At 45.8% G+C, this 25,978-nt stretch overlaps 2 protein-coding genes across 2 annotated transcripts in view; both read right to left on the bottom strand.

The window, feature by feature from the left end:
- Positions 1-487: 487 nt before the first annotated feature.
- LOC116936925 (uncharacterized) overlaps positions 488-25,978 on the bottom strand; it is a 33,143-nt gene continuing 7,652 nt past the window's right edge. The window contains exons 2-3 of the mRNA XM_076057862.1: positions 4,657-4,724; positions 488-2,877 (exon numbers count right to left, since the gene is read on the bottom strand). Coding sequence (XP_075913977.1) covers positions 1,686-2,849 — 1,164 coding nt within the window. The 5' untranslated portion in view covers positions 2,850-2,877; positions 4,657-4,724 and the 3' untranslated portion in view covers positions 488-1,685. The remainder of the gene's footprint in view (positions 2,878-4,656; positions 4,725-25,978) is intronic.
- LOC116936928 (uncharacterized) lies at positions 8,606-18,831 on the bottom strand. The gene is made up of 3 exons (XM_076057941.1): positions 18,751-18,831; positions 10,306-11,930; positions 8,606-8,798 (listed from the first exon to the last, which is right to left on the bottom strand). The coding sequence occupies exons 1-2, from the start codon at positions 18,829-18,831 to the stop codon at positions 11,157-11,159; spliced, it is 855 nt and encodes a 284-aa protein (XP_075914056.1). The 3' UTR covers positions 8,606-8,798; positions 10,306-11,156.

Here is a 25,978-nt window from a genome sequence, read left to right as displayed (position 1 = left end):
CGGGATGGCTTGGTTTTTTTCTTGGGGGGGGTGGTGGTGATGTAATGAGAGCACACCTACGGGTGACGGAAGGCTGCATAGGCGTTGCCTCATCGGCGATAGCCAATCAGGGCTATGGGTTCCATCTGGGCCAAAATTCACGGGCGGAGCTCGCGGTGGGTATGCGGGAACCATCGGGAAGCTTCTGAGGGGGCGTGGTTAGAGGCGGGGCTTTGCTCCGGCGAGAGAGATGAGGGGAGGCGAGTGATGGACTCGGGGTGCGGTGTGGAAGCCTGGGTCCGGACTGCGTCTCCTCCACCTCGTCAGCCACCGACCACGTGGCAGCCTCGAGGACAGTGAGCAGGTGGTCTCCGACACCGCCAACCAGCGGGGTGCGGGGAACGCGGGGGCGAGGGAAGCAGTGAGCGTGTGCCGCGGTGCGGAAGAGAGACCATCTTGGAAGAGGGTGTGAAGCCGAGCAGTCGCAAGTAATAAAGAAAGACGCAAGTCACAAGTGGTGGAAGTTTATTATTATTGCTATGAAGCAGATCAGCGGACACGACATCTTTCATTTATCGATCTCTCCACGAAACAAAGGAATGTTTTACACAAACTATAACCAGCACAGCCTTCTGGGAGTGCATCATTGATTCAGTGCAAGCCACCTGTGGACCCTGATTGGTTTACAGCGTCTCAAGAGCAGCCGGGCTTGCATCAACCGATGGTTACGAACATCCAGACGTTAATCAGCAAGGAGCATTTCTCGTCTTAGACAAAATCTACGTCAACACGTAATGCAAAATTACGTGTTGTAGAGAATGTATCTCCTCTATAATAACTTTTAAGTGGTATGCCTTGTAACTGATGAATGATCCGAGTGTGCTCCCTATTGCAAAGACAATGAGTTGCTCCAGAGGCAGACGCTTCCTGAAAACACAAAAATACCCTTTGACCTGTATCACAAGCACAACGGGTCTCACTCGAGTTATCTGTACAGGTTACTTCCAAAATACACACTTTGTCCTAACATCACTTATTCAACGTTTGACCCTTATAGACAAAATGTTACATGTACGCACACAATCAGACAAGTATTCATTCTAAATTATTGACAGGCATGTTAACAAAATTGAATTACTGCAATGAAATATACTGCAACAGGTTACATCGTATTAACAAGAAGCTATTTACAAAAATACACACCGTCTGCTTAACAGTGTATGTACAACAAACTATTGTACCATTCAAAACGAGTAGGCCATTGCAGGCTGGCGTCTGGGTCAAAATTGAGCAAATTCTAAACATTACCTACAAACTCCACAACTGAGATGGCACGTCAATGATCACCCCCTACTGACAGGCTCTTGTTCACATGCAGGCCAGTGCAGGGCCACCCCCTTGTGCCACACAGGGGCAGCTGCTACTTGGGGATGCTTTTCGAGTGTCTGAAACGAGATACGATACAAAACTCCGAATTGCCGAGGTGATTAAGCAAGCACCATATAAATGGAATCATTAGAACATAGTGAATGCTTGGGAGCTTATTGGCTCTCGCTCCTGGTTAAAGATCTACCCAACCCACAGGTCCACAGACTGGCCACTCTTACCCTGCAGGTTTAACCAAGGAAGTGAGTGTTCAACTTCACATTCTTGTCATTAAAGGCCTGTGACAAAGGTTCATCTATTGGAGTGACATCGTCTCAAGCTTACACATCTACCGGGTCTCTATTTGACTTTGCATTGTCTCGGAGGAAGTCCACCCACACCTCCACTTCCACAAACTGCTGGGAGTTGCCTCGCTCTGCCTCACAGTCAGAATTCTCCTCCTGCTTCACGTTGCCTCCATCGATGTGAAGGTCCCATTTTGGAGTTGAATCTTCATCTTCACATTTTACCTTCACTTCTTCGCGCTTCACCATCACTTCTTCACATTTCACATTCACCTCTTCATATTTCACCTCGATACCTTTAAAAGTGTCCAAGCTGGGATTTTCTTCCGGTTCTTGTTTCAAGAGGAATGGGCTCATTGCGGCACTTAGACTTTCACAAGCTGATTTCAGACTCCACTCCTTGTGGATCTTCTGATGCTTGTGTGATTTCTGGTGTCTTTGAAGATGTGGTGAAAGTGCAAACGCCTTCCCGCACGGAATGCACCTGAAGGGGTTCTCTATCGTGTGTGTTCTCTGGTGTGCTACAAGAGTAGATAACTGTGCAAACGCCTTCCCACACACACTGCACTTGAAGGGGTTCTCTCCCGTGTGTGTTCTCTGGTGTTTTTTAAGAGCAGATGTTTGTGGAAATGCCTTCCCACACATACTGCACTTGAAGGGTTTCTCTCCCGTGTGTATTCTCTGGTGTACACGACGATTTGATGAACGTGCAAACGCCTTCCCACACACACTGCACTTGAAGGGTTTCTCTCCCGTGTGTGTTCTCTGGTGTTTTCTAAGGGTAGATGACTGTGCAAACCCCTTCCCACACACACTGCACCTGAAGGGTTTCTCGCCCGTGTGTGATCTCTGGTGTATTACAAGAGTAGATGACTGTGCAAACGCCTTCTCACACACACTGCACTTGAAGGGTTTCTCTCCCGTGTGTATTCTCTGGTGTGCTACAAGAGTAGATGGAAGTGCAAACGCCTTCTCACACCCACTGCACTTGAAGGGTTTCTCTCCCGTGTGTGTTTTCTGGTGTTCTACAAGAGTAGATGAACGTGCAAATGCCTTCCCACACACGCTGCACTTGAAGGGTTTCTCTCCTGTGTGAGTTCTCTGGTGCTGTGTCAAATGTTCAGTACGATCCGTGCTGTTTGCACGCTGGTTGCATTGTTGCCTTTTTGCACCGAGCCGCGCCGAGTGCCTTTGCTCCATCAGACCAATTCTGCAGAGGAAGCGACAGCTGCAGACAGAAAAAAAGAATATCCACACCATCTACGCGTCAGTATCGAGGCACAGAGGAATGCATACACACAGAAACACATGACTTACATGTCTATACTTATTCATATATTCATGATATAGTGAAAAAGTGTCCCAAATTCATCACACGGGCTGTTATGGCACACAATGAGAGGGCAAATAGTCATAAACATGCCTGGAAGCCCTCTATTCTTCAAAATGAATGTTAACCCAAAACTCCGAGCACACAATTTCGGCTGTCTGGCTTCAAAAGGAATATTTATGAAAGCTAAATTCAGCTGACATAGCAAAGGGTGTTGAAAATAATATCAATTTGTGTTATGCAGAAATGCATTAATTCATGTTCAATCGAAACTTAGAGGTGTGAAGCCAGGCACAGATGTCCTTGAATGCTGGGATGAACAGTTCTGACTTCAGGTGCACGTGTGCTGTGATAACTTCCTGACTCCATTCTTACAAAGAGTTCCAAAGGAAAACAAAAATAAACTACTGTTTTGATATAACCTCCGTGCTCAATAGAGTTAATAGATTTTACTGTCTGTTCGAAATGTTTAGCATACTTCTCAACATGTAACACATTTGAAATTTGGCATGTGGGTAGGTTCCATACTGTACACAATGTAAAAAGTATAAAAATAGACTATTTTGCGGCTGGGGAAATGATCATGGAGTGTGTGGCGTCAACCCGCAACACACCTGAGTTAAGCGCTCTGCAATGCTTACCCCTACCATATGGCTCTTCACGCGCCATACTTCTAGAGCTGTTAACAGCGTGCCGGGAGATTTTAGGTGACACTTCGCTCTTGGCCGATTAAGTCACTGGCTTCTCAGAGTTTCAATACATATCCGTGCGAAGAACGGGTACACAACTGCTATTTTAAATATGAAGCAGAAATTACATCTGTTTGTTTGTGTGCAGTAGCAAAAACTCTCCAACGCTGAGCTCTGGCGTCATTAAATTTTACAGCTTATGCTCTGAAATTTCTAAGTCAACGTGACTATTTTCAGCTTGCCACGTCATTCCCTTCCCGAGTGGCCAAAATCGACATTACATAGAAGTGGGTTAAGGTAAAATTTCCTTCAGTGAAAAACATCCGATTTAGTTAAATTGATTGTTTCGGCTTTTTTCTTTCTTGCAAGCATCAATATTTTCAGGGTTTTTCAGTGAAATAAGGGAATATGAAATTAATCCAAGACAAGAATCCAAGACCCGGGCAAAGCCGGGTAGTGAAGCTAGCTACTAATAAACCCTGATGATCCGATCAAAATGAGGGATTTCGATCGGATCGTTCGGGGGGCACGTGCCACCCCACCCCCACTGACTCCGCCACTGTTACACACTGGCATGGTTCACAGGTGGTGGTGTGTCCAGACCCACACCTGGCCACCTTCACCTGCTCAGTATTAATGCTTCCTCACTCCACCAAGTAATTCATTGAGGATCAATCAACACAGCCGAGGCTGCGTGTCTCTCTCTCTCTCTCTACCGGTGGTCGAGTGGAATTCCTTCCCGATCCCCCGGTTTCCGCTCCACATGTAGAGAGTGAACACCGCCACGCGTCTAGAGTGAACACCACCACGCGTCTCGAGTGAACACCGCCACGCGTCTCGAGTGAACACCGCCACGCGTCTAGAGTGAACACCGCCACGCGTCCAGAGTGAACACCGCCACGCATCTAGAGTGAACACCGCCACACGTCTAGAGTGAACACCGCCACACGTCTAGAGTGAACACCACCACGCTGTTGACAAGCCCCACCTTGTTGTTGTTGTGGGCAGGTCGCTTCTGAAAACAAGAGTGGTATAGCAGCTCAACGAGGGCGTGGCCTGGTAAAAAATGAAAAAAAAACTGTGAATATTTAAAATAAAACAAAGTTACAAAGTAGCGAGCCAGGTGAAGAGAAATTTAAACTTAAGCAAGATACTCTTTGGTTCTTTCGGTAAAGTCACGTAGAAAGAACATAATAATTAAATAACTGCGCACGACGTTTCGATTGCAACACAAGCAATCATCATCTCCATATATATAAAATGGAAATTTGTGAATGTGTCTGTTCAAAATGTTTAGCATACTTCCTGACATGCAACAAACTTGAAATTTGCCAGGTGGGTACTTTCCAGACTGTACACCATGCAAAAAGTATAAAAAAATACTTTTTTTGGGAGGGGAGCTCAATAATGCACATATTTTTTGCACGGCAAGTGAGCTGTGACCTCAAATCTGTCACGTGACCCACACATGTAGCAGCGTAACGCATTGTAGTGTAGCGGTGAACGCGCCGCGCTACGAACCCGGCGACCCGAGTTCGATTCCCGCTCACGGGTACCACCGGTGACGATTATTTGAACCGGTCCTGGGCCTCTCCTAGATCGCCTCAGCCTCAAACGAGTAACTGGTGTGGTGTGAACATCGCCACTGGGGAGACAAAGGCGGCCGGGTGTGGTGAATCCAAGTCCCGGGCGAAGCCGGGTAGTAAAGCTAGTCTATATATAAAAGGGAAATTTGTTAATGTGTGACTGTTCGAAATGTTTAGGATACTTCCCGACAAGCAACAAACTTCAAATTTGGCATGTGGGTAGTTTCCAAACTGTACACAATGCAAAAATAATCAAAATAGACTTTTGTTATTTTTTGTGGGGGGGGGGGGGGCGCAATAATGGATATTTTGCACTGCAAGGGAGCGGTGACGTCACATATATGTCATGTCACCCGAATGCGGCAGCGTCACGCAGTGTGCATGCTGACGTCACCTATCTCCCCCCCCACCCTCTGCGTTGGCCGTGTATTAATCCAAGTCAAAAATCCAATTCCCGGGCGAAGCCGGGTAGTAAAGCTAGTCAGGTACAAGTGAAAGAGGGAACAAACATAGTACACTTAGAAATACAATACAACATAGAGCGTCGGCTAACATAACAGTCAACACCACACCTGTTTGATTACGTTCTTACACAGATTGATAAATTTGAGAGAGACAGAACACAGACACGGAGACACACACAGACACATAAGCAGAGAGAGATGACACACAGACACACAGAGAGAGACACACACAGAGACACAGAGAGAGACACACACATAGACAAAGCGATAACACAGAGACACGGAGAGACAGACACAGAGAGAGATGACACACATAGACACACACAGAGATGACACACAGAGAGACACACAGACACACAGAGACACACACAGACACACACAGAGAGATGACACATACACACAGAGAGAGATGACACACAGAGAGATGACACACAGACACACAGAGAGATGACACAGAGAGACACAGAGAGATGACACAGAGAGACACAGAGAGAGAGAGAGACACACACATAGACACAAAGCGATAACACAGAGACACAGAGAGAAACAACGCCTCTGTGTCGAGGCCTTGCATAGAGGGGGGCAGAGAGAGAGGGGGGGGTGTAGAGAAATTAACAAGTCAATGCAAGGCCGTAGTCATGGAGTCAACATTGGGGAGGGGATGTCACCCCCCCAATAAATATAATTATTATAATATATTATTACATATTATTATAATACATTATAATATATAATAATTACTATAATAAATTATATTTTCTAATATATTATTATAATATATTATAATGATTATATTATAACAATTATAATATATTATAATTACGGCCTTGTGTCAATGAGAGATTTGGAGGTTTGGTGACTGCAGGAAATAAAAGCGCGACAACACGAGGACACACAGAGAGAGAAAGCACACTTAATCAAACAAACTCAGTAAAATTTGTAAATGTAATGCAATGCAACACAGAGAGTCGGTCAACACACAATTAACGCATAGCCTGGTTGATTACGTTCTTCCAGGCTAGGCCCCGCGTGGCTAGGCCCCGCGTGGCTAGGCCCCGCGTGGCTAGGCCCCGCGTGGCTAGGCCCCGCGTGGCTAGGCCCCGCGTGGCTAGGCCCCGCGTGGCTAGGCCCCGCGTGGCTAGGCCCCGCGTGGCTAGGCCCCGCGTGGCTAGGCCCCGCGTGGCTAGGCCCCGCGTGGCTAGGCCCCGCGTGGCTAGGCCCCGCGTGGCTAGGCCCCGCGTGGCTAGGCCCCGCGTGGCTAGGCCCCGCGTGGCTAGGCCCCGCGTGGCTAGGCCCCGCGTGGCTAGGCCCCGCGTGGCTAGGCCCCGCGTGGCTAGGCCCCGCGTGGCTAGGCCCCGCGTGGCTAGGCCCCGCGTGGCTAGGCCCCGCGTGGCTAGGCCCCGCGTGGCTAGGCCCCGCGTGGCTAGGCCCCGCGTGGCTAGGCCCCGTTGATTACGTTCTTCCAGGCTAGGCCCCGCGAGGTTAGGCCTAGCAACGGGGTGAAGACAAATTAAGCTTAAGCAAGAGAATTGAAGCGAACGCGATCAGGCGAGGGCAGGAGGCAAGGCCCCGCGTTGTAAAGTTCCAACCTGGACATCGCTTCCATGTTCGCTGCTACTCAGTTGACATCCCTACGAGAGAGAGCGAGGCTCTACCTCGGTAAACAACAACCACCACCACCACAACAACCGCTGATGAGAATTTCTCACCTCGAATTTCAGTGCACGGGCGGAGCGGCAGCCTCAGTTACCTCGCGAGGTCACGCGGCAGTAGGTGGTGACATGACGTCAAACTTGATTTGGCGCTTACGTGATTGCAGGGATTACTCTTTCGTTTTTTGACGTCACTTGATCGGTACAAGACACTCCTTTACCACAACGAGCGGGTCTTAACTTAAATAAATTATGTTAATGAGCCCAGCCACTACGTGGAGGGATGGGGCGTGGGTGCCGAACTCGTCGCAATAAACTCGCGACGGCTTTCACGAAGACATTATGTTAATGAGCCGCCAGCCACTGGGCGTGGCTTTGCCCAAATTAGGATTGTACTTGAACAGAGAACGGAGGTGGCCCAGGCAGAGGTGACGTCACGCCCAAGCGCGCGGTGGATGGGGTGGGGTGAGTACCTTGGTGACATGACGTCACTAGAAAGGAACACCTCCCCTGGCGTTTCACGCCGATGAGGTAATGCTGAGTGGTGACGTCATAGAGCGGGGTTGGAGTTTTATTTTGATTTAGATTCATTTTCCATTGCTCCCTCCCGTGAACAGAGACCCCTTGGGTGTGTGAGCTCAGCAACAACAACGTGTACACTGTGTATGTGTGTACACTGTATGTGTGTGTACACTGTATGTGTCTACACACAGGACTGTTTTACACAAACTATAACTAACACAGCCTTCTGAGAGTGCATCATTGATTCAGTGCAAGCCACCTGTGGACCCTGATTGGTGCACAGCGCCTCAAGAGCAGCCGGGCTTGCTTCAACCGATGGTTACGAACATCCAGACGTTAATCAGCAATGAGCATTTCTAGTCCTAGTTAGACAAAATCTACGTCAACACGTAACACAAAATTATAATTCGTGTTGTAGAGAATGTATCTCATCTACGTGTAACTTTTAAGTGGTATGCCTTGTAACTGATGAATGATCCGAGTGTGCTCCCTATTGCAAAGACAATGAGTTGTTCCAGAGGCAGACGCTTCCTGCAAACACAAAAATACCCTTTGCCCTGTATCACAAAAACAACGGGTCTCACCTGAGTTATCTGTACAGGTTACTTCCAAAACACACACTTTGTCCTAACATCACTTAATCAATGTTTGACCCTCAGACAAAATGTTACATGTACGCACAATCAGACAAGTATTCATTATAAATGATTGAGTTATTTTAACAAAATTTAATTACTGCACTGAAATATGCTGCATCAGGTTACATCGTATTCACAAGAAGCTATTTACAAAAATACGCACCGTCTGCTTAACATTGTATGTACAACAAACTATTGCACCATTCAAAACGAGTAGGCCATTGCATGCTGGCATCTGGGTCAAAATTGACCAAATTCTAAACATTACCTACAAATTTCGATTTAAAGCTTTCGTGACTGCAATGATTCATCTTCTTTGGTTCTTTCGGTAAAGTCACGTAGAATGAGAATAAAATAATAAATTGATAAAATAACACAATAATATTCTCACGACGTTTCGGCCACAACACAAGCGGCCTTCATCAGGTGAAGGGAGCGAGACTGTCTGGTAGGACAGCGCTGGAGTGAGAGAGCCACGTTCAGATCACGGCTTTTAAGCTGTGTGAGAGGAACAAAGAGCCTTGACGAAGGAATTAGCATAAAATTTAGCATTGAAAAGGCTGAATGATTAGCTTGTGACTGGTCACAGAAATAGCTATGTTAAAAGTTAAAGCATACACATCCGCAGAGGCACCCATTGTTAAAAGGAATTAGCATAGAATTTAGCATTGAAATAGCTAAATTAAGGCATTCGCTTGTAACTGCTACAGAAATAGTTACGTTGAAGTCAGAGCATACACATTCACCGAGGCACTTAGTACAAATCAAAACAGGAGAATTTAGCATTGAAATAACTAGGCGAATTTAGCATTGAAATAACTGGGTGATTTGCTAGTGACTGGTCACAGAAATGACTACAAATCTGAGCTATTCACAGTACTATATAGTGAACCAATAAAAACTAAAATATAAATTACCTTCATGTTATCAATAAACTCTATATTCTCCAATCAGCTAAGCTACCAACCATAAGTCGTTATATATCACAATGCTATATGGCGAAAAAATGGGTGGATTCTTACCCTCAAATTTCCGTACCACGGATAGCTACGGGCCCCATTCAGACGGACGAGTTCGCCATATAGCATTGTGATATATAACGACTTATGGTTGGTAGCTTAGCTGATTGGAGAATATAGAGTTTATTGATAACATGAAGGTAATTTATATTTTAGTTTTTATTGGTTCACTATATAGTACTGTGAATAGCTCAGATTTGTAGTCATTTCTGTGACCAGTCACTAGCAAATCACCCAGTTATTTCAATGCTAAATTCGCCTAGTTATTTCAATGCTAAATTCTCCTGTTTTGATTTGTACTAAGTGCCTCGGTGAATGTGTATGCTCTGACTTCAACGTAACTATTTCTGTAGCAGTTACAAGCGAATGCCTTAATTTAGCTATTTCAATGCTAAATTCTATGCTAATTCCTTTTAACAATGGGTGCCTCTGCGGATGTGTATGCTTTAACTTTTAACATAGCTATTTCTGTGACCAGTCACAAGCTAATCATTCAGCCTTTTCAATGCTAAATTTTATGCTAATTCCTTCGTCAAGGCTCTTTGTTCCTCTCACACAGCTTAAAAGCCGTGATCTGAACGTGGCTCTCTCACTCCAGCGCTGTCCTACCAGACAGTCTCGCTCCCTTCACCTGATGAAGGCCGCTTGTGTTGTGGCCGAAACGTCGTGAGAATATTATTGTGTTATTTTATTTTATCAATTTATTATTTTATTCTCATTCTACGTGACTTTACCGAAAGAACCAAAGAAGATTACCTACAAACTCCACAACTGAGATGCCATATCTAAGTTACAAGCCGTAACAGTATTGTGTGGAATGACAAGACAATGTCACACTTTCAGGAACATTCTTAGAAGGCAAAAACAGACTTCAATGGACAGGTTTTTAGTAAAACTCAAACCTGGTGAGCCTCAACCAGGTCCATGTCAAGAAAAAAAACGCAGAAAAGAGAAAAAAACCCCAGAATATCAGCTTGCTGAAGTTTTAATGGAAGGGGACTCTCCTTCCATAAAATAACATCTCCTCCCCTTCTCACCACCATCCTCGTAGGCTATCAACTCCCCTCAGCAAGGTAAAGTGATGTTCTATTTTAGATTTAAAGCTTTCGTGACTGCAAGGATCCATACTCTTTGGTTATGAGTATGATGTTCTATTTAATTTTTATTTCAATTTACTTTAATTTACTTATGCATTTATTTTAATTTACGTATGCATTTTAGTAATTAGTGTCTAAATTATTTTAACCCCATTAATGTATAATATGGCATATAAAATATAATTTATTATACTCTGGAACGAATCATTTCCTTTCCCTTTATTTATGGGAAAAATTCGTTTGGTATTCGTCATTTTCGGTGTAAGTCTTCCTACCTTCTGGAACGAATTAAGGACGTATACCGAGGTACCACTGTATTAGAACATAGTGAATGCTTGGGAGCTTATTGGCTCTCGCTCCTGGTTAGAGATGTACCCAACCCACAGGTCCACAAAGACTGGCCACTCTTACCCTGCAGGTTTAACCAAGGAATTGAGTGTTCAACTTCACATTCTTGTCATTCAAAACCTGTGACAAAGGTGCATCTACTGGAGCGACATCGTCTCAAGCTTACACATCTACCGGGTCTCCATTTGACTTTGTATTGTCTCGGAGGAAGTCCACCCACACCTCCACTTCCACAAACTGCTGGGAGTTGCCTCGCTCTGCCTCACAGTCAGAAGTCTCCTCCTGCTTCACGTTGCCTCCATCGATGTGAAGGTCCGATTTTGGAGTTGAATCGTCATCTTCACATTTTACCTTCACTTCTTCGCTCTTCACCATCACTTCTTCGCTCTTCACCATCACTTCATCACCTTTCACCTTCACCTCTTCATATTTCACCTCGATACCTTTAAAAGCGTTCAAGCTGGGATTTTCTTCCGGTTCTTGTTTCATGAGGGATGGGCTCATTGCGGCACTTTGACTTTCACAAGCTGATTTCAGACTCCATTCCTTGTGGATCTTCTGATGCTTTTGTGTTCTCTGGTGTACTTGAAGATTTGGTGAAAATGCAAACGCCTTCCCGCACGGAATGCACCTGAAGGGTTTCTCTCCGGTGTGTGTTCTCTGGTGTGCTACAAGAGTAGATAACTGTGCAAACGCCTTCCCACACACACTGCACTTGAAGGGTTTCTCTGCCATGTGTGTTCTCTGGTGTTTTACAAGAGTAGATGAAAGTGCAAACGCCTTCCCGCACAGAGTGCACCTGAAGGGTTTTTCTCCCGTGTGTATTCTCTGGTGTATTACAAGATTGTATGACTGTGCAAACGCCTTCCTGCACAGAGTGCACTTGAAGGGTTTCTCTCCTGTGTGTGTTCTCTGGTGTAGTTGAAGATGTGGTGACTGTGCAAACGCCTTCCCACACAGAGTGCATTTGAAGGGTTTCTCTCCCGTGTGTGTTCTCTGGTGTATTTGAAGATGTGGTGACTGTGCAAAAGCCTTCCTGCACAGAGTGCACCTGAAGGGTTTCTCTCCCGTGTGAGTTCTCTGGTGATACAAGATTATATGAATCTGAAAACGCCTTGCCACACAGAGTGCACTTAAAGAGTTTCTCTCCTGTGTGTGTTCTCTGGTGTTTTTTAAGAACAGACGACCGTGAAAACGCCTTCCCACACACACTGCACTTGAAGGGCTTCTCTCCTGTGTGAGTTCTCTGGTGCTGTGTCAAATTTCCAGTATGATCCGTGCTGTATGCACACCGGTCGCATTGTTGCCTTGTTGTACCGAGCTGCGCCGAGTGCCTTTGCTCCATCAGAAAAATTCTGCAGAGGAAGCGGCAGAGGAAGCGATAGCTGCAGACAGAAAAAATTACATCAACACCATCTACCGTATTTTCATGCATATAACCCACGGGGTATACCACTTTTTACAAACAAAACAAGACCCTGCGGGGTATATGGAGGTGCAGGCTATCCCAATTTTTTTTTAAGTGTGACATGTCATAACTCGTTTAATTTTTTCATGGTAGGACTATCCACTATGCAACACTTATCTTTGATTAAAGCACTGCTGAATAAACTACTCGCCCCAAAATTGCACATGTTATCACGTTTTCAATTATTAAAATTGTTTGTACAATGAACCGACAATGTTTGAAGTGGGCGCACTTTGTATACCGGCTACAGGAGAGCTGCGGGGAGAGAGGTGGGGGGGGGGGTTGGTGGCGAGGCAACGCGTTACCGGAGTGCCGCTATTGTCTGCGTTGTGCGCAATCTACCAGTGCTAAAACTGTACTTACTTATCTACCAGTTATGTGTTACTTATTTATTGGATATTTACTTTTGTTACTTATTTACTGTTTTACGTTCACTCGTTTCCAGTTAGTTTGTTTTCTTTGTGCACGTTATGATTTTAATGTTAACAATCGATAGTGAAATGTATTACAAATGTAAACTTCGTATTAATATGAAATTTAGCTGCGGTAACTACGATAAAGATTTGAATGCATGCGGGGTATATGGAGGTGCGGGCTATCTGAAATTTGTTTTACACAAAACGCTATTTTTGCGGGGTATATGCGTATGCGGGCCATAAGCGCGAAAATACGGCACACGTCAGCATCGAGGCACAGTAACACGTGACTTACACGTCTATACTTATTCATATACTAGCGATTACTACCCGGCGTTGCCCGGGCGAAAAAGGCAGACACACACATGAACTTACAAACAGACATGGACCCATACAAATAGAAACCCACTGACTTACACTCACGCAAACACATATGGCCTCACACACACAGACATCGACTTGAGAGACACATGTAGTTACACACACAAATCGACTCAAACACACAGAGTTACACACATATATCGACTCACACATACATACATAGACTGAAAAACAACAGCCGCCATTCGCCACTAAGTGGCAGTGACGTCACCACAACGCTTGTGGTAGGCTATGTGCACCTTGAGGCCGCGTGAAGTGTCGAACACCTGCTGGCAGGTAACGAGGCAGACCCAGATGGCACAGGTCGACTGAGATGACTGGCAGATGCACCACCTGTGCCCTGTACCCTGCTAAATTGCTGTGCTTTAACCACACAGTGCACCGCTCCGCCCTCCGTTGTTATTGGAGGCCGACTGCCTCCATCTGGCCTGTGCGTCCTTCACGAGGCTCCTCCACAGATACCGACCTTGACACCGCTGGTACCAGTCATCGACAAGTCCACTCAGCTGCACATCGTCCTGTAGTACATCACTCCATCTCTTCTCTAGCCTGTGCAGCGCCCGTTTAGAGACCTCGATCCGGCGGAACAAAAGGTGTTTAGGGATGCGGTGGCTGGGCATGCAGGCTACATGGCCCAGCCAACGCAGCCTTGCCTGGCCATGCAGGCTACATGGCCCAGCCAATGCAGCCTTGCCTGGCGGAGGAGGTCACCAATGGGACTTTGTCCAGATCATTCAAGTATTTGTGAGCTCATCACACAATCCAGCCTGGTTAAACCCAGGATGGATCGTAGGCAGGCCAGCTTAAATGTGTGTAACCGGCGAAAATGTTGCATTAGGGGGGTCCAAGTTTCGCAAGTGTAGAGAAGGGAGGGAATGACCGTGGGCGAGACGACGTGGAGCTTCGTGCGGAGCGAGAGACCAGGTAGCTTCAACACAGTGTTACACAGCCGATGAAAAGATAATGCCGCTCAACTGATTCAGAGTGAGACCTCTGGTGTTAAACCGGAGACGGTCATGAGTACACTGGGCAGGTATGGGAAACTCTGCACTCTCCACAACTGGCCCATCAGCAATTGTGAGTTATGGGGGTGGATTGTCCGATGGTACAAAATACCCAGGCAAGTGCTTAGTTTTGGTGGGGCTGATGGTAAGGCCCCACATCTTCGTGGCAAGCTTCAGGTTGAGCAGCAGCGCGTCCAACTCCTCTTCTGAGTGAGCAATAATTACCAGATCATCGGCATACATAACGTGGTTGATCAATAGGGAGCCATCGATTGACCGCACCCGGGCATCGATGAGCCTCCCATTGTATCTGTACCAGATGTGAATTCTTCCGGTAGAGGCATTGAAAGCTTAACAAAGTACATGGTCCAAATATACGTAAAAGAATGTGGGAGGCAGTGGACATCCCTGTCGCACCCCAAGATGTACAGGGAGTGGCTCTGATTCACGGTCACATAGTTTGATGTGGGGCCGCTCACCATCATGAAGGTCCTTAAGGATGGTAAGCAGAGGGTCAGGGACTCGAAAAGTACGAGGAGCAACCCAGAGCCCAGGGCTAATGATGGTATCATAGGCCCTGAGCAAGTGAATAAAGCACACATATGGACTAACACGCACACATGGACCTACAGGCACGCAACGAAATGGACTAACACTGACTAACATGGAGCCACGCACACACAGCGACGAACACACATGCGCATGGACTGACACACACACACACATCAAGTCACACACACACATTGACTTACACACACACATCGAGTGACACACACACATACATAGACTTATAGACACATTGACCTACACACACACATATGGACTTACAGACACACATACAGGGACTTACACACACACATGGACCCACGCACACACATCAACTGACAGCCACACATCGACTTACACATACATCTGTCACACATAGACACATTGCCATACATACATAGACGTACGCACACACATGGACGTACGCGCACACACATGGACGTACAGACACACACACATGGACTCACACGCACACATGGACCAAAACACACACACATAGAAAGAAATGTACTTACACTGACTGACATGGAGCGACGCCCACACACACACACATTGACTCACACACACACATGGCCGCAGACATGCACATCGACCCACACACACACATGGACTTAGACGCAGGCATTATTACTGTGAAAGTAACTTAATTAAAAAAGAGTAGTTTTCCACACACACACGACGCACACACATTGACTTACGCACACACATACATGAACTTACGCACACACACCACGACGGTATGCACTATGACTACAGCAGTGCATACTGACTGTGGTGGTACCTGCTTTCACTACAGCAGTGCACACGGCCTGTGGTGGTACCTGCTTGAACTACAGCAGTGCAAACCGACTGTGGTGGTTTGTGGTATCACTACAGCAGTGCCTAGTGACTGTGGTGGAACCTGCTATCACAAAGGCAGTGCATACTGACAGTGGTGGTAGCGGCTATTACAAAAGCAATGCATACTAACTGTGGCGGTAGCTGCTATGATAACAGCAGTGCATACTGTGGTGGTACATGGTTTAACAACAGCAGTGCATACTGAATGTGCTGGTACCTGGTATGATTACAGAAGTGCATATTGTGGTGGTACCTGCTTTCCCTGCAGCAGTGCATGTATACTGTGGTGTAAGCTATGATTACAGCAGGGCAAGCGACAGTGGTGGTACCTGCTATGAGTAGAGTAGTACATGCTGACTCTATAGCAGTAGATATCGACTCTACAGTAGTACATGCTTACTGTATAGCAGTATTTATGGAATGTACAGTAGTACATGCTGACTTTATAGAAGTATTTATAGACTCTATAGTAGTACATGCTGACTCTATAGCAGTATTTATGGACTCAACAGTAGTACATGCTTACTCCATAGCAGTATTAATGGACTGTACAGTAGTACATGCTGACTCTATAACAGTATTAATGGACTGTGCAGTAGTACAGGCTGACTCTATAGCAGTATTAATCGATGGTACAGAAGTACATGCTGACTGTATATCAGTATTTATAGACTCTACAGTAGTACATGCTGACTGTATAACAGTATTTATAGACTCTACAGGAGTACATGCTGACTGTATATCAGTATATTTAGTAACTCTATAGCACAAAGTAGTCACGTGACAGAGTGCCGTGGTGTGGCAGTGAGCTCGACTGAACGCGCATCACTTGGCAGGGTCCGCCCCCCCCCCACGCAATTGGCGTCAGTTGGTACGGTCGAGCTCGTGCAGTAAGTAAATCATTAAAAGAATGCCACTAAATCGCTAATTAAACTAATTTAAAGTTGACGGCTGGGAAAACAGAATAGCATATACCAAGCAGGGGGCTCGGGGCGTGCCACCCGGCAATTTTTTTCGGACTTGAACACAACCGTTTGAGAGCTAAATCCCCCGCAAGCGCGCACATGCGGAGACTTTTATATATAAGATTCATGATGTAGTGAAAATGTTTCCCAAATTCAGCACACGGGCTGTTATGGCACACAATGAGTGAGCAAATGGTCATAAACGTGCCTGGAAGCCCTCGTATCTTCACAATAAATGTTAACCAAAAACTCTGAGCACACAACTTCGGCTGTCTGGCTACAAAAGGAATATTTATGAAAGCTAAATTCAGCTCACATAGCAAAGGGTGTTGAAAATAATACTATTTGTGTTATGCAGAAATTCATAAATTAATGTTCAATCGCAACTTAGAGGTGTGAAGCCAGGCACAGGTGTCCTTGAATGCTGGGATGAACAGTTTCGACTTCAGCTGCATGTGTTTCCATTCGCATAAAGATTTTCAGAGGAAAACTAAAATAAACTATTGTTTTGATATAACCTTCGTGTTCAACAGAGTTAATAGACTTTACTGCAAATAGAAACTTTACATTGTCACACACTGGCATGGTTCACAGGTGGTGGTGTGTCCAGACCCACGCCCGGCCACCTTCACCTGCTCAGTATTCATGCTTCCTCACTCCACCAAGTAATTCATTGAGGATCAATCAACACAGCCGAGGCTGCCTGTCTCTCTCTACCGGTGGTCGCATGGATTTCCTTCCCAATCCCCCGGTTTCCCCTCCACATGTAGAGAGTGAACACCGCCAAGCAGCCAGAGTGAACACCGCCACGCCTCTAGAGTGAACACCGCCACGCGTCTAGAGTGAACACCGCCATGCGTCTAGAGCAGGGGTCGGGAACCTTTTTGGCTGAGAGAGCCATGAAAGCCACATATTTTAAAATACAATTCCGTGAGAGCCATATCATATTTTTTAACACTGAATACAACTAAATGCGTGTATTTTTAACTAAGACCGCCAATTTTAGAATATAAGTCTCTGAATATATCCTTTTTAATAACGTTGTTATACCAACAACCAATAATAAATAAAATACTTCTTACCATTAATGCGACTTCTGGTGCTGCATGGTTTTGCTGATGGCTTTGTAGTCTGGTTGATACGTGGTGAGGTTAAGCGTCATGCAGGCGTCGAGGCTTTCATCCGTTAAACGGAATCATAGGTTGGTCTTGATGTTTTTTAGATGTGAGAACGACTGCTCACATGAATACGTAGAACCAAACATGGTCAATACAGCAAAACGCACACACTGCAGTGTGTGGTATGTGACAGGAAGCGCGTTCCATGTTTTGACAATCAGCTGGTCTGCGGGTTGAAGTTTTTTCATTTCTGTCCACTCGTGTTTGCTCGCCAGCTCTGCTTGCTGTCGTTCAAGTCTTTACAAATCTTAATTCAGTGACTTGAACTTATTCACCCACATGTCTGAGGCTTTCAGGTCAGCAACTTGCAGCTCAAAATCTCTGATGGAGACACCAAGGATGTAACTCAGGTCGGCTTTGTCCACTGCACACTCGTGTGGATGAGTGATGAACTTGAAAAGATGAGTGTGCTCACGAAATTCTCCAAAGCGTGCTTTGAATGACTGCTGGAGATCAGATGTGAAGCAAGCTAACTGCTGGAGATCAAAATGTTGAACGGGGTCACTTGCTGTGCACACATCTTTAAATTCTCTCAGTTTTTCAAAGTGCAGTAAACGACCTGTTTCAATATCCACGGTGAAGAGTTCCAGCCTGTTTTCAAATGCAAACACTACTTGTTGAAATGATAAGACTGTATTTCCAATGCCTTGCATTTTCACATTGAGCTGGTTCAGATGTCCAGTCATGTCCACAAGATAGTAAAACTTCAGGAGCCACTCAGTGTTAGCTAGCTCAGGATGCTCGACATCTTTCATTTCAAGAAAAGTCCGGATTTCGCTCAGGCAAGCCGCAAAACGGCTGAGCACCTTCCCTCTTGACAACTAACGCACTTTGCTGTGCAAAAGCAGACTGGGATAATGATTCCCAACTTCATCCAGCAGTGTTTTAAACTGGCGATCATTTAAAGCTCGGGCAACAATAAAGTTGACCACCCGAATGACCAGTGACATCACCTCACCAAGCTGCTCGCCACACATTTGAGCACAAAGCGCCTCCTGATGTAGAATGCAGTGAAGACTTGGGATTGGTCTTCTTTCATGTTGACGAAGAAGCGCTACAAATCCTCTGTTTTTCCCCACCATACACGGAGCACCATCAGTACACAACGAAATAAGCTTATCCATCGGTAGATTTTTTTCTTTAGCGAACTCAATGAAAGACTTGAATAAATCCTCCCCTCTTGTTGACACTTTCATTGGCAAAACAGCAAGACTTTCCTCACGCAGTGTGTCACCGGCAGCATACCTTGCAATCACACTGAACTGGGATAAATGAACTACGTCTGTTGACTCATCCAAAGCGAGGGAAAAGTATGGCGCTGCATTTATGTCCTTCACTTGTGTTTCCTCCACTTGATTTGCCATAATTATGGTACGATCATGAACAGTTTTTGGTGACAGAGGCATGTCTTTTATTCGTTTGATTATCTTGTCTTTATCCGAAAAGTCTTCAAAAAGTTCGTTGGCCACATCAAGCATGAATGTTTTGGCATACTCGCCATCTGTGAATGGCTTTCCGTTCCTCAATTGCTAAATAACCAGCAAAGCTTGCCGAATTCACGTCACCTTGTCTGGTCCATACACGGAGTTGCTGCTGACCAGCTTGCACTCTGGACAGTAGCTCTTGGCATGCCTTCTTTCTGCTGTCCCCCGCTGGATATTTCGATGCAAATGTAGCATGGCGTGTGTCGAAGTGCCGCTTTATATTTGACCATTTCATTGATGAAATTGTATCATTGCATATTAGACACACCACAGAACCTGCTCTCTCCACAAAGGTGAATTATTCTGTCCATTCATGCAAAAAATGTGCGGTACTCCTCATCTTTTTTTCTTTTCGCCATCTTCTTCATCAAAAGGGTTTGCTCTGCATAAATTAGCTAGCTGACTATTTGATTAAAAGGACGTAGGTTTACTTCTTGACCTCACAACGACCCGTAGCCTACCGCATTATCCAATAAAAATAGAGTTTTGGTGTCGGACAGCTGGGATTGGCTCCAGCCACCTGCAACCCTGAGCAGGAGCGGTAGAAAATGGATGGACGGATTAAAATGCATGAGAATGTTTTAAATTTTAAACGTTATTTTTAACACTGTGATTTCTGTAATGTTTATTTTAATTTTCGATTTAAAGCTTTTGTAACTGCAAGGATTAATCTTCTTTGGTTCTTTCAGTAAAGTCACGTAGAATGAGAAAATAATAAATTGATAAAATAAAATAACACAATAAAATTCTCACGACGTTTCGGCCACAACACAAGCGGCCTTCATCAGGTGATGGGACGAGACTGTCTGGAGGACAGCGGTGGAGCGAAAAAGCCACGCTCAGATGCTAATTCCTTTGTCAAGGCGCTTTGTTTCTTCTCACACAGCTTAAAGGTCGCGATCTGAGCGTGGCTTTTTCGCTCCAGCGCTGTCCTCCAGACAGTCTCGTCCCTTCACCTGATGAAGGCCACTTGTGCTGTGGCCGAAACGTCGTGAGAATTTTATTGTGTTATTTTATTTTATCAATTTGTTATTTTATTCTCATTCTACGTGATTTTACTTTAATGTCAGCGGAATTATTCATTAGTTATCATGTTAAGAAATGTCAGCTAAGATTTATTTGCGAGCCAGATGCAGTCATCAAAAGAGCCACATCTGGCTCACGAGCCACAGGTTGCCGACCCCTGGTCTAGAGTGAACACCGCCACGTGTATAGAGTGAACACCGCCACGAATCTAGAGTGAACACCACCACACGTCCAGAGTGAACACCGCCACGCGTCAAGAGTGAACACCGCCACGCGTCAAGAGTGAACACCACCACATGTATAGAGTGAACACCACCACGCGTCGAGAGTGAACACCGCCACGCGTCTAGAGTGAACACCACCACATGTCTAGAGTGAACACCACCACGAATCTAGAGTGAACACCACCACACGTCTAGAGTGAACACCACCACGCGTCTAGTGAACACCGCCACGCGTCCAGAGTGAACACCACCACGCGTCTAGAGTGAACACCACCACATGTCTAGAGTGAACACCACCACGAATCTAGAGTGAACACCACCACACGTCTAGAGTGAACACCGCCACGCGTCTAGAGTGAACACCGCCACGCGTCCAGAGTGAACACCGCCACGCGTCAAGAGTGAACACCACCACGAATCTAGAGTGAACACCACCACACGTCTAGAGTGAACACCACCACACGTCTAGAGTGAACACCACCACGCGTCCAGAGTGAACACCGCCACGCGTCCAGAGTGAACACCACCACGCTGTTGACAAGCCTCACCTTGTGTTGTGGGCAGGTCGCGTCTGAAAACAAAAGCGGTATAGCAGCTCAACGCGGGCTTGGCCTGGAAAAATAGAAATAAAAACTATGTGAATATTTAAAATCAAACAAAGTTACAACGTGGTCAGCCGTGTGAAGACAAATTAAACTTTAAGCAAGAGAATTGAAGAAAACGCGATCAGGCGAGGGCAGGAGGCAAGGCCCCGCGTTGTAAAATTCCAACCTGGACATCGCTTCCATGCTCGCTGCTACTCAGTTGACATCCCTACGAGAGAGAGAGCGAGGCTCTACCTCGGTAAACAACAACCACCACCACAACAACCACCACCACAACAACCACCACCACAACAACCACCACCACAACAACCACCACCACAACAACCACCACCACAACCACCACAACAACCACCACCACAACAACCACCACAACAACCACCACCACCACAACAATCACCACCACAACAACCACCACCACCACAACCACAACCACCACAACCACCACCACCACAACAATCACCACCACAACAACCACCACCACCACAACCACAACCACCACAACCACAACCACCACAACAACCACCACCACAACCACCACCACCACAACCACCACAACAACCACCACCACAACAACCACCACCACCACCACAACAACCACCACCACAACCACCACCACAACAACCACAACCACAATCGCGATGAGAATTTCTCACCTCAGATTTCAGTGCACGCGCGGAGCAGCAACTTTCTGTTACCCCGTGACGTCACGTGGCAGCAGGAGACATGACGTCACTTGCGGGGCACGCTAACACTCCCCTCCCACAATGAGCGGCTCCGTAACGAATATATTATGTTAATTAGCCCGGCCCATATGTCGAGGGGTGGGGAGTGAAACTGGTTCAGTTTCATTTAGTTTCAGTTTCATTTAATTGGTATAGCCCTGAAACTGGGTGCTGAACCCGTCGCAATAAATCTGGCGAATTGCCCGATGATGCTGGATGTATTTACCAGCGAAACGTCGTACTCAAACTGTAAATATTGTAGATTCACTCTACACACCGGTGGGCTAAAGTTATATAATCGATTGGTAATCAGTCAATGGTTATGATTAGTAATGAGTTGTAGATTAGTAATTAGTTGTAACGTGTGTTATTGTGATTATATGCTACGTTAGTAATCCGTTAATTAGTATGTGTTTCTCCTATAAGGAATTGTAATATGTATTATTTAATAATACGCTTCCAAGGAGCACTAAGCCTGTAGCTGTCAGAGCGATTAAAGTGATTTCTATTCCTCTCAATTTCAATGGATTCTCTAATTAGTCTTTGCCAGTAATAATTAGTTTTACACAACACTTCAACGTTATCAAAATCAATTGAGTGTCCTTGTTGACAAGCATGTTCTGCCACTGCCGACAGTTGTGTCGGCAGTGGCAGGTTAAAAAGTCACGTAAATTAAAAAAATGTTAAAGAAATTTTTTATAATAAAATGACAATTTAAATAATACAAATAAAGTAAAAATATGTATTTATTTTGTTTTCTATTTACATGACTTTACCGAATGAACCAAGAATATGGTAGCACATTCTCTATTTATTGCAGAGATTCAAGGTTCAAATCCGACAGGCACACCTGGCTACCCCAGTAACATTCACCACAATTGCGCAGTCTGCTTAACGGCAGCTGTGAAACATAGCGTTGTGTCATTCACAACGCACAGGTCATTGCATGTTGGTGTCACAGTCAAAATTTGGGTAATTCCAAACACTATCCAGAAACTACACAAGGGAGATGGCGCGTCAATGATCGCCCCCTACCGACAGGCTCTTGTCCACGTGCAGGCCGGTGCAGGGCCACCGTGTGCCACACAGGGGCAGCTGCCACTTACGGGGCGCCCTTAAATTGTTTGAGATGAGATTCGATACGAAACACTGAGTTGCTGAGGCAATTAGGCAAGCGACTTATGAGTGCAAATATGATGTTGGTAACGTAGTGATTGCTTGGGAGCTTCATTGTCTCTTGCTTCTGCCGACAGAATTACCCAGCCTACAGGTCCACAGATACCAGCCGCTCCTACTCTGCAGGTTCAGCTACGAATGGTTCGAAAGAAGTTCAACGTACACACAAACTCACACAGAGACCCAAAGATTAGCACGGTCGGCTATGTACGGTGCTAAAGAAGTTTCAGATGCACACAGACTCACACAGAGACACATAGATTACCACAGTTGGTTACATATGGTGTGAAAGAAGTTCAACATACACACAGAGACCTATAGATTAGCACGGTTGGCTCTGTATGGTGCGAAAGAAGTTCCAGATATACACAGAGATGAGGAGCAAGTTTGAGTAGTCGTTGGCCGTGGAAGATGAACAGGTGGGTGTTGCTACTGACAGTAGTTGAATACGGTTGGATATACGTTAATAGAGAGACAACAACCGCCATTCGCCACTAAGTGGTGGTGACGTCACCACGACGTTTGTGCCAGGCTATGTGCACCTTGAGGCCACGTGAAGCATCGATCGCTCGCCGGCAGGAGGTCACGGGGCAGACCCAGGTGCCACGAGTCGACTGAGACAACTGGCTGATGCACCACCTATGCCCCTTACTGTGCCAGATTTATGTGCTTTAGCCACCCGGCGCTCCGCTCATTGTTGTGAGCGTCGCTCCTTCGCCCTCCGTTGTTGGCAGGCGACTGCCTTGGGATGAGCTGTGTAGACTCGTCCTAAGCCATCAGATTCACCGTCAGCAGCACGTCGCTTCCATTTTTTTCGCAGTCCATGTATAGTAGGAGGGAACTTAATGGTAGAGCAGGTTGGCAGCAAATGGGTCACTTGGGCACGAAACAAAAAACGCTATAAGGGTGGTATCTTGTGGAGCCAGGGCCTGTGTTTGGGCATTTCCTTTGGTGACGTAGATGCGTTGACCATTTTGGTGGTGAAGTGCCAAATGGACGACTGTGGGGGAACGGTCATGGATGGGGAACCCAAGAATTCTGCAAATGGCCTCATTGTTGCTGATGTATGTCCCTTGGAAAAAAAGTTTGAGTTCTGGCACACTTTGCCCCTCTGTTTTGTAAGGCAAAGACAGCCATGTCAGAGCCTTTGTTGATGTATTGGCAAACATATTTGATGGCTTTTTTTAGAATAGCAGAATTTCACCTTAAAGTGGGCCTGGAAGATCTTGCACAGGGCAGTAGGGAATGATCCACCGGTTATGAACCTTAATTAGCGAGTTAGTGGCAGGTCTGAGCGGTGTTTGAATTCCACTATGCTCAGTATTTCTGCAACGATATAGAGGATAACCATCATGGGCCGACTGAGCGTCTTGCAAGTAGTTCCATGGATACCTCTTGGTACACCTGTGGTCTTGCATACATGGCATATTTGGATGGAACTGGGCACATTCGGCCATGGACCATTTGGTTGCAGACCACGTAGAAAAAGGGCAGGGTCTTGATGGGGGTGAGGTAGCTCAGCACTGATAAATGTGTCAATGTGACTTGCATTGTTTCCCTCATCCATAGCGAAATGTGAGCATGAGGAAGACGACGTTTGTGCCACCCAATGGTGTGCAAGTTACTGCTTGTCTATCCAAAGACGCCGCCTTCGTTGGTCGTAATAAGCATCATGAGGTCATAAACTTTGAGTTTTAAGACCCTCACTAAGATGTCATGTCTGTCTGGTGGCTTTTGGATTGGATAAAGGTAAACCTGGATCTCCTTTCATTTGGGATTGCAAGTGAAGGTGATGAAGAGATGGAGGGTGGCATATTGACTGATGTCATGGCATCCTGAGTCTTCTCATGCATGTATCTTGGTGGAGCTGTGAAGAATGAAGGCACAATAACTAATCAGCCCACATTGTGACCGTTTGCAACTCCTTTGGCATCGATGGCGTCCCAGAGATGAGCATACTGCTCACACACAGGCGATTTAGATTCAGTTGAAGGTAAAGGCACTCACTCTCAATGTTGGCATACTCATCGACAACATACTGGTGAAAGAGGTTGGCGCACCATAATGTGGTTCCTCCTCTGTCATAACCACGAGGGAATAGAAGTTTTTTTAGAGGAGACAGTTTTGTGAGGATGTCTTTGTCCTGCAGCTTTGTAATTGGAGGAATCTTGACGTGGTACCCATCTTGGTCTTGCGACAGGAAAATGTGTTATTGTAGGGCATCGAATGGTCTGTTAGTTTCAGGAAATTGTGCGATGGTTTTCTTGGTATGGAAGAACAATGTCTCTCTCACAATGTTCCTCACCCACTGTAAGAAAGCAAGGTCAACAATATTTGGGGCATTGAACCTCCCAGCATGCTCCTCGCTTTGGTGGAAAGTAAAGGTGCGGTACGGCAAAATTTAAATGGGTGATGTTCCCACGAATGTAACAAAACGATAGACGAAATGCAATGGGCTGTAACTAAGAAAGTCCAACGTATTTAGCAGTATAACATATTAATCAGCATCGCAGTACTACGTATCAGTAAATAGCGTGACGTGCGCAATCGAAACAATAGAAATGCATTGAAGAAATAATCTGAAATAAGCGTACATTAAAGAGCAGCAGTGTGCACAGGTGAGTTGAGAAGCAGGCTACAGTCTAGATTATAGACTGTCAGTACACCGACTCAATGACATAAGCATTGCTACAGTCGACATAAAAAGCTGGCAATACGGTCAGCAGCTGAAAAAGCAGGAGACAGTCGACATGAAAGGCTGGCAGTACACTGAGTGAGGTAAAGAAGCAGGCAACAGATTATAGACTGGCATACACTCAATGCCCAAAAGCCAAATTAGCAGTGTAGATAATAGAGTGCCAGTGCACTGACGTTAATTAATGAGCAGGCAGCAGGCAACAGCACAGACTGGCAGTACACCGTCTTAGCATCATAAAAACATAGCTAAAA

This window comes from Petromyzon marinus, chromosome 85 (genome assembly GCF_048934315.1).
Source record: "Petromyzon marinus isolate PM22_M1 ecotype Great Lakes invasive population chromosome 85, UKy_Petmar_22M1.pri1.0, whole genome shotgun sequence".
Classification (NCBI taxonomy): Eukaryota; Metazoa; Chordata; class Hyperoartia; order Petromyzontiformes; family Petromyzontidae; genus Petromyzon; species Petromyzon marinus.
The sequence above is the reverse complement of the archived record's forward strand: the minus strand, read 5'-3'. Positions and strand labels throughout refer to the sequence as shown.